The sequence below is a fragment of the Panthera tigris genome, chromosome A1 (assembly GCF_018350195.1).
Source record: "Panthera tigris isolate Pti1 chromosome A1, P.tigris_Pti1_mat1.1, whole genome shotgun sequence".
NCBI lineage: Eukaryota > Metazoa > Chordata > Mammalia > Carnivora > Felidae > Panthera > Panthera tigris.
In genome coordinates, this window is record NC_056660.1 from 71046236 (window position 1) to 71058990 (window position 12755).

The 12755-nt window shown below is 43.3% G+C and overlaps 1 protein-coding gene across 3 annotated transcripts in view; it reads right to left on the minus strand.

Annotated features, from left to right (window-relative positions):
- TMTC4 (transmembrane O-mannosyltransferase targeting cadherins 4) overlaps window positions 1-12755 on the minus strand; it is a 64599-nt gene that overhangs the window by 14897 nt on the left and 36947 nt on the right. For all 3 annotated transcript variants that reach the window (XM_042979763.1, XM_042979764.1, XM_042979759.1), the window contains exons 7-12: window positions 12079-12171; window positions 11685-11849; window positions 10602-10804; window positions 8813-8984; window positions 8593-8724; window positions 33-112 (exon numbers count right to left, since the gene is read on the minus strand). In XM_042979763.1, coding sequence (XP_042835697.1) covers window positions 33-112; window positions 8593-8724; window positions 8813-8984; window positions 10602-10804; window positions 11685-11849; window positions 12079-12171 — 845 coding nt within the window. The remainder of the gene's footprint in view (window positions 1-32; window positions 113-8592; window positions 8725-8812; window positions 8985-10601; window positions 10805-11684; window positions 11850-12078; window positions 12172-12755) is intronic.

Consider the following 12755-nt stretch of genomic DNA (forward strand, 5'->3'; position numbering starts at 1 on the left):
ACATGTATATAAATGAGACAAGCTTGCAGTACCTCACAGCTTCCCGGTAATATCTGATGGCAGCTGTCTGATTGCCTTTATCGGCCAGGTTTTTGCCAACATTGTAGTGAACCTGAAAATACAGATAAAAACTTGGCCAACAGCTGATAGACCTCTTTGTTCAGAGCACGGGTACCTATCACAGATTCAAACCAAAAACAAAAGGTAAAGGTACAAAAAAAACCCCATCCCATCAGAACTTTGGCTAAAATCTTACAAAGGGCAGGCGAGGGTCATGCTTTAATCCCCCACCCTGTAAGATAAGATTCAAAGGACGGGCTGGCAATGAGCAGATGATATCACTCAGGTACAACAGAAGGATATTTAACTAAGGAAAACTCAAAAATTACCAAGTGGGACTGGTTTTATTGCTAAACCCTCAGTCCCCCTCTTCTCATCCACACATCCCCTGTTGGGGCTGAGATGCAAAATCCAACCACATGTGGCTGTGAGAGGGAGAAACAAGAATTCTGTATTTTAAAAAAATGCTTTATGTTTATTTATTTTTGAGAGAGAGAGAACATGAGCAGGGGAGGGGCAGAGAGAGAGAGAGAGAGAGAGAGAGAGAGAGAGAGACGGAGACAGAGAATATGAAGCAGGCTCCAGGCTCCAAGCTGTCAGCAGAGAGCCCAATGTGGGGCTCGAACCCACATGTAAGATCATGACCTCAGCCAAAGTCGGACGCTCAACTGACTGGCTACCCAGGGCCCTGTATCTAAAACAAATTCAGCCCTTTCTTGCAGGATACCTTCTACTGTAGTATTGCAAACATTCTAGTTCATACTAATGAAATTCTCCCTCTCTCATTCCTTCAGGTAATGACTGATGCTGACAGCCCGAGTGCTGCTGGCAGTTAGATACAGTCATGAGCAAACCTGTCAGACCCAAGTCCTGGAGCCCAGGCTGCGAGTCAAATGACCCTGTTGGAAAGTGTGTCACTAGAAGGCACCTGGGGCTGTGGAGGAAGGTGGGTCCCCAAGTGGTGCCTGGTCTGGGCCTGGGGAGGGCTGTCCTGGGGAAAGGCCCTGCAGATCTGGGAGATCTGAAGGGGGTCACTAGGTAACGGGGCTCCCCTGCAGTACGTGTGCCAGGCAGGGCAGGCAATGGCAGGCTCCAGTGCTGTGAGGAAGCCCAGTGTGTTTAGTTGAGCAACTACAAGAAGCCCAGTGTCGCTGGAGTGCAGAGGGCAAGGGAGACCAGGGAGGGCATGGGAGAGCAGGCTGCACAGGGAATCCCGAGCTGTGACAGGTCTGGTTTAGTCTCTGCCCAGAAGTAATAATAGGCCAGTACAAAGCTCATGTAAGTACATGAGCTTCCTAGGGCTGACAGAGTAAAACACCACAAACTAGGGCGGCCCAAGACCACAGAAGTTTATTCCCTCCTAGTTCTAGAGGCAAAGAGTAAGGGGCAGCAAGGTTGGTTTCCACTGGAGGTTCTGAGGGAGGAAGTCTTCCATGCTTCTCTCCTGTCTTCTGACAGTTGCTGGCAAGGCCTTGGCGTTTCCTTGGCCTACAGCTGAGCGGTTCCAATCTCTGCCTCCGTCTTCACAAGGACTTCTCCTTGTGTGTCTGTGTCTGTCTTTATAAGGATACCAGTCACACAGGATGAAGGGCCCACCCTTTACCACTTCATCTTTGTGACATCTGCAGAGCCACCAGTCACAGGTACCAAGGGGTAAGAATTTGAACATGTCTTTTGTGGGACACAATTCAACCCGTAACAACAGCCAGGTATATGAGGGTGGCAGAGGGTCACAATCAGGGCTATATTATAACAAATTAGTCACACTGTGGGAAACACATGAGCGGGGAAGAGACAGATGTCAGGGGTCCAGGGAGAGCCTGAGGTGACAGTCCCGGGGAAGGAGGGCAGCAGATTGTACTAGGGTGGTGTGGAAGAAGCACAGGAATTTGAGGAATACCATGGAAGCAAAAGGCACAGAAATTGCTGCTGGATTGATAAGAGTGAGGAAGCGTGTCAAGAATGAACTCGAGGTTTCTAACTACCAGAACTGAGTGGATGTGATGGTTTGCAGGGAGATACGACTGGTGACTAGGCTTGCTTGGGAGGGATAGGAATCAAGCTGATTTCGAAGTCCTTGGAGAATCCAAGAAGAGAGACCAAGATGGCCACCTGAGCTCAGGAGAGGAGCAGGCTGGGGACACCAGTGTGGCAGGGAGACAGAGGCAGTACAGCCACAGGTCATGTGATCACATGGAGCAAGCCAGCCAGGGGAGGAAAAGATCCCATAAGACCTTCTTGTTTCCACTTCTCTAATCAAACTACAAGCTGGAGAAATCACCAGGGAATAATACAGCAACAGAAAGAGAATGAGGTGATGAAATATTCCACAACTAGAGACAGGTGCTGGTCCCACCACTCTGTGAATGCTCTAAATGTCACTGAATTGTGCACTTTAAAATGGTTAATTTAGAAGCACCTGGGTGGCTCAGTCGGTTAAGTGTCAGACTCTTGATTTTGACTCAGGTCATGATCTCACGATTGTGAGACAAAGTTCCATGAGGATTCTCTCTCTCCCTTTGCCCCTCCCCCAACTCGTGCACTCTCTCTTTCTCTCTCTCTCAAAATATGTATATATTAAAAAAATAAATAAAATGGGTAATTTAAAAAGGGATTTAATACTGATCATTTTATTCTGAAAAACACATGGGAGACTTTTCTTTAGTTTTTAATTGTAAATTAAACATAAAAATTACCATCTTAACCATTAAAAATGTTTTTAATCTTAGTATTGTTGACAATGTTTAATTACTTTTGAGTGATTAACCATTTTTAAGTGTATAGTTCAGTAAGGTTGAGTATATTCACACTGTTGTGCAACCAACCTCCAGAACTCTCTTCATCTTGCATATCTGAAACTCTATACCCATTACACAGTAATTCTCCATCTTTCCCTCCCCCCAGCCCCTGGCGGCCACCATCCTGTTTCTCTGAGTTTCTGTTTCTATGAGTCTGACCATTCTAGATCCCTTTCAGAAGTATAATTGTACAGTCTTTTCATGACTGGCTCGTTTCACGTAGATAATGCCCTCGAGGGTCATCCACATTGTAGCACGTGTCAGAATTTCCTTCCTTTTCAAGGCTGAGGAATATTCCACTGCATGCATACACTACATTTTGCTCATCTATTGGTCTATCGATGGACAGACACTTGGATTGCTTTCATCTTCTGGCTACTGTGAACAGTGTTTCTATGAACGTGCATGTTCACACATGTCTTTGAGATCCCGCTTTCAATTCTTGTGGGCATCTACCCAGAAGTGGATTTGCTGGATCATATGGTAATTATATTTTTAATTTTTTTTGTAAGAACTAAAGTGGTTAACTTTGTTATGAGAATTTTGTCTCACGGTAAAACAAGAGAGGTAGAGAGGCTCAGGAGAGCATTTGTAACGATTGAGGAGGGTGGTAAGGGAGACCAGAAGAAACTGGACTCATAGTTGCAAAGCTACCAGAAATTCTCAAGTCAGCTGAATTGAAGGCACAGGGCATTTTCTCAACTGTACGTGGGCTCAGGACAAGTTACAAGGAAAGGGGCCGGGACCCAAAATGACAGCAGGGCAGCAGAATGGCAGACCCACGGGACTATTATCAGAAGTATTTACTGATGCTCCTTTTAGAGGCTTCCAATGTACAGGCCAATAGCAATCTCAGAGGAGATGATGCCACAGAAGTTCGTTCAACAGCTCATGGTAACAGGGGTCCTGGCAGCCAGCACGTGCTGAAGGGTGCCATGAGCCCGTGCAGGGCTGGCACTGTGCACGCGTGTCTTCTCTGCATGCAGCCCTGCCAGGTTGAGGGGTTGCTACGGCATCATTAAGCATCTCACCCGAGGATGTGGTGCTAGATTTGAAGCCAGGCTCCGAAACCTGTGTTTTTCTCACCATATCACACCCATCGAAGAGGGTGCTGGGTGAGGACGGGGCCAACTGCTTGAGGTGATTTCTAGACCCACTCATTCATGCCATCTGTTCTTTTTCATAACGTAAATAATGTTTCTTGTTGCATGTTAACAGCTGAATTCTACCCCCCACCCCCAATTCATCTGTTGAAGTCCTGACCCCCAGGACCTCAGAATATGACTATATTTGGAGACGGGACCTTTAAAGAGGAAATTAAGTGAAAATGAGGCTGTTGGGGTGGGGCCTTAATCCCATCTGACTGGAGTCCTTGTAGGAGGAGGAAATTTGAAGACAGAGAGAGACACTAAGGTTGTGGGTTCACAACAACTGTACGTGCACAGAGGAGAGACCATGTGAGGACACCGTGATCTTGGACTTCTGGTCTCCAGAACCGTGAGAAAATAAACGTCTCTTGTTTAAGCCCCTGGTCTGTGGTCTTTGTTATGGCGGTCCTAGTTAATGTATCATGAAACACAATAATGGTTTGAACACATTTCAAGTAGCATTACATTGGAACACTTCAAAAACCCTTTGGAAAATATAACCATATCCTGTCTTATCAATCTTAACCTACAGTTACAGCATGTCTTCAAAAATACCAATATTTCTGGAAGGGTATGGAACAGTGTGACATTCTTTGAGCACGTATGTATCAGAGATTTGTTTTTTAACTGCCAATTTTTAAGTCTATACGTTTATTTTTATTCTGTCTGACAAAAGGAATCGCAAGCAGAGAAATCACAGGTGACAGAAATATGTATTATTGTGCAGCACACGGTGTAATTTAGACTTCCTGAGCCATACTATTGTCCATTCATTGGTATTAACATCTTCAAATTATAGCTAATGCTACGGGAGTAGCATGTGCTTTATAAAGTGTGCTCTAAATGGTTTCATTTTGTGCCTCTCCCAGCCCCAGCCTGGACGTGCTTACCTCTCCTCCCATCCCCGCACAAAAGAATCGTATCATGAACCCACCAGTGAGCAATGTGCTTGTGGTCCCCAGAATACAAATTCAGCTTCTACTCAGACTTCAGCACAACTCCTGCCTCTTCCGCCCCTAAGCTCCTGCTGCTTTCCTTTGTTCTGGGCAAATTCTGTTTTCTCAATAAGAAGCTCAGACAAAGAGTTCAACTGCCCTCTGCAGTATACATGGGGTTCTGTTAGACACCCAGAATGCCAGGGAGAGCCACCCAGATCAGGGGAGAGAGAAAAGGAGTGCTCCAGAAATGCAGACTGCAGTTATTTCCATGGAACTGGTTAAAAGTCTAATCCAGCCCAAGAAGGCAAGCTTTCCATAATTAAGAACTGATATGAACAGTCTCATCGGCCCAGCCTCATCCTATGGGTTGGTTACATGGAGGGAAGTATCTGAAGAGAAAACAGGTCTCCAGATAACCCACTGGAAAACAAAAACAAACCCCGAAGAAGCCCTCCTAAACAGTTCACTTGAAACAGTGTTTAAAGAATAAGTTATTTTTGTTTCCACGCAATGTAAGAGACTGAAAAAGCCTGTTTATTCTCGAACTTTCCCTCTAGCTTTTATGATTCATAGATGGAGGCAAAAAGCCAGCAAAGAGGGGCACCTGGGTGGCTCAGTCAGTTAAGCGTCCAACTTTGACTCACATCATGATCTCACAGTTTGTGAGTTCGAGCCCCACATCGGGCTCTGTGCCGACAGCTCAGAGCCTGAAGCCTGCTTCGGATTCTGTGTCTCCCTCTCTCTCTGCCTCTCCCCCACTTGCACTCTGCCTCTCTCTCTCAAAAATGAAATAAAAACATAAAAAAAAAAAAAAAAGCCAGCACAGAAACCACAGACGAAGATGTCCACTGTAGCCCCATGACCTGTAAATCAACAATGGAAGGGACTTTCCAGGGCTGAAACCAGTTTGTTTCAAGTTTTCTGCTAACATTCGATGCCAAAATGTTTTAAACACATAAAAATCCTATAGCCCATCCTGGCTCATCCTTAAGGAAATACCGCATTGTGGCAGATGATCCTTTTCATGGTTAAAAAAGTTTAGAATTGTATCTCAGAGTTGATACAAAGTGGCACATCCTTTTAAGCCTTAACAAGTAAAAATGACTGTAAATATAATTAAATACTTGGTATCTCATCCATTGTAGGGTAAAGAAATCTGATTTCCACAAGGCTCAATTCAATCACTAATTTTGAGTGCCTACCATATGCAAGGCAATGTGGATAATTCAACTACAGACCGGGCATTGGCACTGCCTATGTGGATAGTGCCATCTTTTGAAAAAGATTGAGTCTCAGTTTGTAATTCTGGGCCTAATCCAGAGCCAGATGCCAAATACTTACTTCGTATACAGTGAATATAAAGTGGAAACCAATACAGAAGATGTATTTCCTGCAACAGAGTTGAAGGAAACTGGTATCTTCTTAAATGAGGTCTCTTCCCTGAAATCAGCCTAGCTTTTTTCAAAAAAAAAAAAAAGGAAGTAAAGACGATTTTTCTACACTGCAATTTAGAGTGGAAAGTAAAACAAACAAACGAACAAAAAACCAAAACTAAAACCCCAAACCTCCATCTTGCTCAGACTGAATGGTAATCCTGAAAAATGTTCTTAGAAAGGACGATCACCATCGGGTCCATTTTGAAGATGAGGTCCTATATGTGTGTCTTAAATTTAAAAAAGAAAACTACATATGTGTGGTGTGTGCACACCTCGTGCTTTCTTTCCTATAGCATATGAGATCACATCCTAGGGCAGACGTATAGGCTTGAACATCACCTAGGTCGTCCCTCCCCCTGACTTACTGGCATAACCTGGGTGGCACATCATACCAGGTCTCTATCTACCCCTAAATTACTAATCTAGATAACATCAGTTCCATCCTTCTATGCCTCAGTTTCTTCCATTTGGAAAAATAAAGAAAATAAAACCTTTCTCTCTAAAAACCTTAGAGGGAGGATAATGGAGATTAATTATAGAGCCTCTACAAAGAAATCTGAGCTCCTTGTGGGGAAGAACTTTATAAATAGAAGCTATAATTACTGCTGTTCAAACAGAAAAGCAAAAATAAAGCAGATCTATTAACATTTATGAAATTAAATCACAGGCAATTTATTTTTAGTAGCATAAAATAAATGGATAGGTCAGCAAATCAAATTAAGGATAAAAGCTTGAAGGAATGCATTCTTTTATCTAAGTCTCTTAACTATAAAGATGAACAAGATTTCTTTTTTTAATCCAAGAAAAAGACAAAGAGTTAGCACCTTTTACATTATTCCTCACTTCAGGATCACAATAGGATGGCAACCGTTCATGAGATTTATTCATACAATTTTGCCTGAAATCACTGATTTCTCCCTTTTTAAGTTTTTTAATGCTCATTTATTTTTGAGAGAGAGAGAGGGAGGGAGAGAGAGAGAGGGCACAAGCAGGGAAAGGGCACAGAAAGAGGGAGACACAGAATCTGAAGCAGGCTCCAGGCTCCGAGCTGTCAGAACAGAGCCTGATGTGGGGCTTGAACTCACGAACGGCAAGATCATGACCTGAGCTGAAGTCAGACACTTAACTGACTGAGCCACCCAGGTGCCCCTGCTTTCTCTTAAATATAGACTACGGAAATGAGACAGAACCCCAGAGAGCTCTTTTTCTCCCCCTACAGGATCACAGTTAAGCATGCTAGGAACTCGTGTTCTGATGACCCAAGGCAGAATGTATCATTATTTATGAATACTCTATACCAAAAAAAGGTTCTTCTAACCTAACCCCTTGGCCTCTCATTTTGACCAAGTAGCATTTTCTCATTTAAGGAGACAACCAAAACTAAAACGAGCCTCAAAAAGCTAACCTTTCTTGAGCACCCACCATGTTCTAACTACCATGTTAGAGCTCTTCAGACGCCATATTTCATTGAGGCCTCACAACAAATCCAGGAGACAGACATGATCTCCCCTTGATGGAAAAGGGCAGTGAGAATTCAAAGCAGTTTCGTTTTGCCCCAAAAGGCACAGCTGGTTAAATGAAGAGACTGGATTCATCAAGAATACAAGTGAAACACATTCCTACCAAACAGCTTCAACAAAAACACTGCCAATTTTCAAGCCTACACATTTATTTTTACCTAATCTGACAAAAGGAATCACAAGCAGAGAAGCCACAGGCAACAGAAATGTGTAATACTGCACATCAGATGGTATAATTTAAACTTCCTGAACCAAAGTGCTGCCTGTTCACTGGTGTAGTCATCTTCAAGTTACAGACCGGAGGAAGACTTGAGGCGGTGGCCCGGGCACGTGTTCTGAGGTTCAAACTCTGCCCCTCCCCCAACCACAGTCTGGATGTGTGCGGCCACCTCACTGCTACCATTTCAGTGGGTGACTGGACCAACTGGAAGATGGGCAAAACGTCATTTAAGTAACCTGCAGTTTCACTGACGCTGTCTGGTTTTAATGAGTTCTTTTGAATTATTTTGGCCAACTGGAAGTGTAATGAATTTATCAAAATCATTAACAAAACCAAAGAAAAACCCGAGTATTTGGTCATGGTCTTATGCTAGCTTCTGCGTGAAGGTAAAGGGACCTTCTTCTTATTCAGCTGTTCAACTTAAAGTATATGCTAGGAAGGTCTTTCTCAGGAAACATGGCAGTCAACATACCTTGGCGTTGAGAGGACACACAGACAGGGCGCTTCTAAAAAGCTGTTCTTCGTTTCGCCACTCACCACTGCGAATCATGCACCTCAGCATGTTTATGAATAGAATTCCCAGTACGACAGTAGCAATCAATTTCTTAGGAACAGAGAGATACCATAAATGTCATTAGGAAGGTCTAGCCAGTCGTCTTGGGTATGAATGGCACACCACCCTGGGCCAATACCTTTTTCTTAGTGTGTTTACTGAGCACTCCGAATCCAAAAGTCAGCAGCATGCAGTACCCAGCACTGGGGAGGTACAGGACTCTTTCTGCAACCACAAAGCCCACTCGGAAGAACAAGTTACTTGCAGGGAGAAATGGGATAATGAGAAATCCTAGGCCCAGCGTAAGGATCCTGGAAAGTGAGAAGTAATTAAAGTAGCTATTTTCAGACTTCTCAAAAAAAAAAAAATCCTACTCAACATTAAATTAGTGATAAAGGCTGTGTTTTTTTTTTTTTAAGTCATCAATTGGGAAAAGGTACCAGCAGTAGCAGAGAAACATCATCAGTAAAGAGGATTTAGCCTGGCAGTATTAGGATAAGTCATAAAATCTCACTAATGCACTTAGTTTAGCATCAAGCATATGGACAAGACTTGTAAGGTGCTCAATCCATACAAGTAAGGTTAGAATGATCACACTTTGTGAGCCCTTATTAATTCACTTACTCCTAACACCCCTCAAACCATGTAGGCATTGAATAGATCAGTGGGTATTTTGGTCCCAATTAGTCCACTATAGTTTTCATGGGAAAAAAAAATCCCCTCTCCAACCTTAACAGGAATAATAATACTTTACTAGTTTAAGCTTTATAAAATCTGAAATAAACAAAATTGCAATCATTTTTGGGAGCTATGTCACCACATATTTCACTCAAGCAAAAAGAAAGCTGAGCAACAAAGAGCTTCCGGAACTAGGCAACATTTCTGATGTCCCATATGATGCAAGAGGATAAATTAAGAAGCTAGGTCAAATTTGGTGGCTCCTTCCTGGACCCTGTGCCTTCAGTACTTAAAAAAACAAAACAAAACAAAACAAAACAAAACAAGGCAAAATCATTATTGCATGTGTATAGGTGAACTGGGGCTAAAGTTAGTAGAATTATGAACCAATTTAACAGGTAAACTTAAAACTTATTTTGGGGGTGCCTGGGTGGCTCGGGAGGTTGAGCGACCAACTCCTGATTTTGGCTTAGGTCACGCATGATCTCATGGTTTGTGAGATTGAGCCTCGTATCAGGCTCTGCACTGACAGTGCAGAGCCTGCTTGGAATTCTCATTCTCTCTCTCTCTCTCTCTCTCCCTCTCCCCTGCTCATGCTCTCTCTCTCTCAAAATAAATAAGCTTTAAAAACAAAACTTATTCTGAGAAATTACTAATTCCCTAAACACATATGCTTAAAGGGAATCAACTACCTTAAATAGTCTTCTTTCTCAGGAAACACATTTGTTCCCCCCACCTCCATTATTTTCTCAATAACCTTTTATTCTCTCTCTCTCTCTCTCTCTCTCTCTCTCTCTCTCTTTGTGAGAAAGAATAGTCTCTTTGGAGCAGCGGTTTATTTTCTACTAAACAACAACAGAAGGAATCACTAGAACATCCACCAGAGTTTTTTGAAGGAGAATTGTGAAATGATGGGCACAGCACACATCAATTACACTCTCTGTTCTGACCATAAATTACTCTTTACCACCTACAGAGAAAAGGATCTCAAGATGCTACTTCAAGGGAAAGGTGGGAGGGGGAGACAGAGCAGTCATCCGTTCCCCTCCTCCAAGTTCACTCCCCACTAGTTGAAGCCAGCAATGGATTCCAAATGGATGGAACTCATCCTAGGCATAAATACGTTTTGGAAATAAATGTCCTTAGATGTTACTTCCACAAAATTGTTAAAATGATCAGTGCAAAATGGATTTAGCAAAATGCTCTGATCCAGCCCAGTGTGGAAGTTAAAATTCAGTGCTGCCTCTTACCTTCTTTTGTGGCTGTCTTCAGAGCACAGGGCTTGGCATATTAGGCCAATTAGACAGAACCACAGTGCTGCCAGTGCAATTACTCTCCAGTCACCGGCTGACTTAATGAGGGGGATGCAGCCCATTGACCAATCAAAACACAGCCACCAGGGGCACAGCAGCAGCCAGGCATTCAATGAATAGTAGTAATTATAGTTTATGGCCTGTCAGTCAAAAGGAAAACAAACACTCATTTGATACAGAACTTCTACATATATACATATATGCATATATAACACCCATATATATGTATATGGTGTGTATATATACACATACCTTGTAACTTCACTTTTGAGGCATCCATAGGCTTCTGTTCAAGGAGAGCAGTTGTATAAAATAAAATGTCAATTTCTACATTGGACGTGGGACTATACTTTGCAATCTATTAAATGTGTTCAGACTGTAATAGAGAAAAATACAGCAAAGCCACCAGACTCTGCTATACATCTGTTATATTTCTGGTCAAAATGTGTCCCATTTACTTAGTGATGCCCAAAGTCTGTGACCCAGGAAATCTGAGGCCCAGGGTTCACCTATGTGTCTGACAATTTAAGAAGAGCGTTTTTCCTCCTTTTGATTTCTACCTCTATGAAATGCACCACTAAGAATTTGTGGCTTGACACCTTGCCTTCAGAAAAAGCAAACCTTTACAAGAAATAGTGTCTGGATACTGCCAGACATTTAAAGATATATTACCGATGCGGTTAGATTTTGTGTTAATCCCACTACATCAATTTCCTTTACCACAACAGTAATGGGGTCAGGGGACACTTTAGTGAGGCTGGCAGGAAAGCTGATATTTGAAAGAACCATTTCTCTTAATTTTGATTAGAATGGAAATACAAGGGACTCACGCCCTCTCAATCGATCCCTTAATCAAAATCTGGTTTCATCCGAGAATATCCTTAGTGAGAGCAAAAAAATGTGGAGGTGTTCCACTGATTAGGGATTTTGTGGGCGTGTTGGGAAGTCAGAGAGGGGGACAAAGGTTCTGAAAGCTAGTGGGCAGAGAAGACAGAAGTGGAGGACAGGCTCAGCACTCACCCTGACCAGCATGCTGTCGGCGAAGGAGGCGGGATTGTCCACCTCGGTGAATGCCGGGGGGCCGGTGCCCATGATTTTCCAGCGCATGTAGAGCACCCCTGCTCCCCCTGAGGCCAGAAGGGTCATCCTGAAGAGGAGGCCCCCATTCCTGAGCACGCCAAGGTTCTGAAAGGTCAACGCAAAGCTCCTGATGTCGTGCGTTTTCAAATAAAAGCGCAGCCGAGCTCAGTGCACGTGTGCAGCACTTCTGCCCGAACTGCTCTGCTGCCGTGCTGAAAAGGGCTAGCTATTTTCAAATTCAAAACGGCGAGAAATATTTTGAAAATGGCGTTTTAAATCAGCTGGTACTTGACATTTTCCATGTCTGGGCTGGAGACAAAAAGTATATACTCACCTCTAATGATTTGTCTTTATGTAGTACCTTCTGGACCATTTCCAGAACATTTAATTTGCCTATCACCAAGATGTCAAAGACTGCATTCAAACCCTGAGGAAGCAAAGCAAGGCAATCAGTGAGGGAGAGCCTGGCTCTGATTAGGTGGCAATTACACTTCACAATTTTATTACTGAATCTCGACAAGAATTGCAGTGGCTAAGATAATCACGGGAGACGTCTCCAGCTGTAAAACAGACACCCCACTATTGTTCTTATGAAATCGGCTCATGGTGATGTATCAGATTTCCTGCCTAGTAGATCCCTGTTGGTCATAATTTCATAGTCTGCACAGAAGAGTAGTCTAAGGATTCAGGATAGCTGGAAATTTGGGGTTCCCAGGAGAAGTTCTCCAGAGGTCCCTCTTGCCTATTTTTTTTTCTTTTACTATAAAATAGTCTCTTAGTGGCTTAACAGAGGGGTTACCTGCACAGTAATTATGCCTCAGAAGATAAAGGCAGCCGTCAACCTCGAAAACCGAGCCATGTAAGTAATTAGTCACACCTCAAGAACGCCAAGCGCTGACTGATTTCAGCACGTGTAGTAGTAGCAGGGGCACAACATAAGAAATCATCTCTGATGGGGCTCTGGATCTCTCAGGTGCAGACTCCTGGCTGTCCGCTGGTTTTCAGGTCTTG